This window comes from Trichinella spiralis (assembly GCF_000181795.1).
Source record: "Trichinella spiralis strain ISS 195 chromosome Unknown Scfld3589, whole genome shotgun sequence".
NCBI classification, from domain to species: domain Eukaryota; kingdom Metazoa; phylum Nematoda; class Enoplea; order Trichinellida; family Trichinellidae; genus Trichinella; species Trichinella spiralis.
Genome location: NW_003530528.1, coordinates 1 through 1,657, shown reverse-complemented (window position 1 = coordinate 1,657; position 1,657 = coordinate 1). Strand labels below are relative to the sequence as shown.

Genomic DNA, 1,657 nt, shown 5'->3' with positions numbered 1-1,657 from the left:
AACTTCTTTTCCTTTTCGATATTGTTTCTTCTTTATTTACTAATTAGATTTCTAAATTATTTCTTTGAGTAAAAGTTTACTCCTTCAATTTGTTTAAGGTGCTTTGATTTTAATGTACTGTAACGGAATTAAAATCAGGTAATTTCCCTTTAACAATGACATTAATGGAAAAAAGTTAACATATATGTTAATTGTGAAAATCTTTAGCGTGTCCAACATGAAGCACATTTCTATTAGAAATCCTGATCTAGAAAATTTAAAATTCAAAGCGTCAACTGGATGCTTATTGAATGCTGTTCTATCGCTCATATGATGATCATTCAAACATTGAAACTTCAAAATCGGAACAATTTCAACTAACAATGAGAAATTAATTGAAATTCAAATGAGAAACAATTTCTGCTTTGTCATATAAAAAGCATAACATATAATTGGCTCTTTTTGAACAATTAACGAATATCTGAGAATGGAAAAAGCTTACGTCATCCATCTTATTCATATCGTTGGCGCTATTTTTCGTCTGCAAATAAAATAAATCGTCATCTGTTGAATTCATCATAACACTATCTGCACTTCGATTACATTGTTCTTCAGCTTGTACGCTCATAATTAAATGAAATACGTAAGTTTTTCCTTTTCGGATGAAACAAACCTATTTCAAAAAAAATTCAAATTTGTATTCATTTCTAGAATATGCAGAATGTATTAAGAAAACAAGTTCACGTGTTAGATCTTGAACAAGTTGTGAATGTCTGGGCACGTGATGTTTTTCGATTTACGAAAAATTCCGAACAAAAACATTTATCCGAAGAGTGCTTACAATACGACATAAATTGGTCGAACGTAAAAATGACTTGTGACGAGCCTCAGTACAGTGTGATTCCAAAATTTCGTTCAGCCCAAGAGGAGATGAGCCGTCTCAGCATTCAGCCAAGGATACTTTTCAAATTCGACAAATCGTATCCAAGAGCACAGCTTCCGAGCCGAAAGGGTCAGCACGTCCGTTTGCTCTATGTGCGTGGAAAATGGTATCATTCGTGGTGCGGATTTTGAAATTTGCATGAAAACTCCGAATGAAATTCTAGAAGCAAATGTGGGCTTCAAGCGCGAATTGCACTTTTCCCGTCTAGACGAAGATACGATCGAAGAGCAACTGATCTGGAGTGTGGACAGCAAAATTTGTGTGCCACCGCACACTGAAACCACTGCTGAACTGGTGATGTCCGAAGCTCAGTGTTCGGCATCATTCAAAGTGGGATTCAAAATTCAAGGTCGAGTTGTAGTTGTGATCAGGAACATGAAAGCGAACCATTCCATGGTCACCATGATCGAAGGTAACATTGCTGACATAGTTATGCACGAAATTTCCAAGGGACTGAATGGGTTTAAAGTAAAAAATCGAATCGTATTTGGAGAAATGATCGGAAAATGCAATTTTAAATTTGGCCTCGAGCAACGAGTAACTATCACCGAAACACCGTTAAAAGAAAATGAGAAATAACCAACCCAGAATAAAGATAGTGAATTATTTATAGATTTATAATAAATTAAAATACAATTCCTGATGAACATAAATTCCCTTGCCAGCAAACAACTGATCCTCATTCAAATGATGAAACTTTAATCCCTACTACTACTACCACTGAAAAAAAATACA

At 34.8% G+C, this 1,657-nt stretch overlaps 1 protein-coding gene across 1 annotated transcript; it reads left to right on the top strand.

Annotated features, from left to right (window-relative positions):
- The first annotated feature begins 693 nt into the window (after positions 1-693).
- Tsp_13387 (conserved hypothetical protein) lies at positions 694-1,501 on the top strand. Its single transcript, XM_003367836.1, has 2 exons — positions 694-991; positions 1,086-1,501. Exons 1-2 carry the CDS (start codon positions 694-696, stop codon positions 1,499-1,501), a joined length of 714 nt encoding a protein of 237 aa, XP_003367884.1.
- The last annotated feature ends 156 nt before the right edge of the window (positions 1,502-1,657 follow it).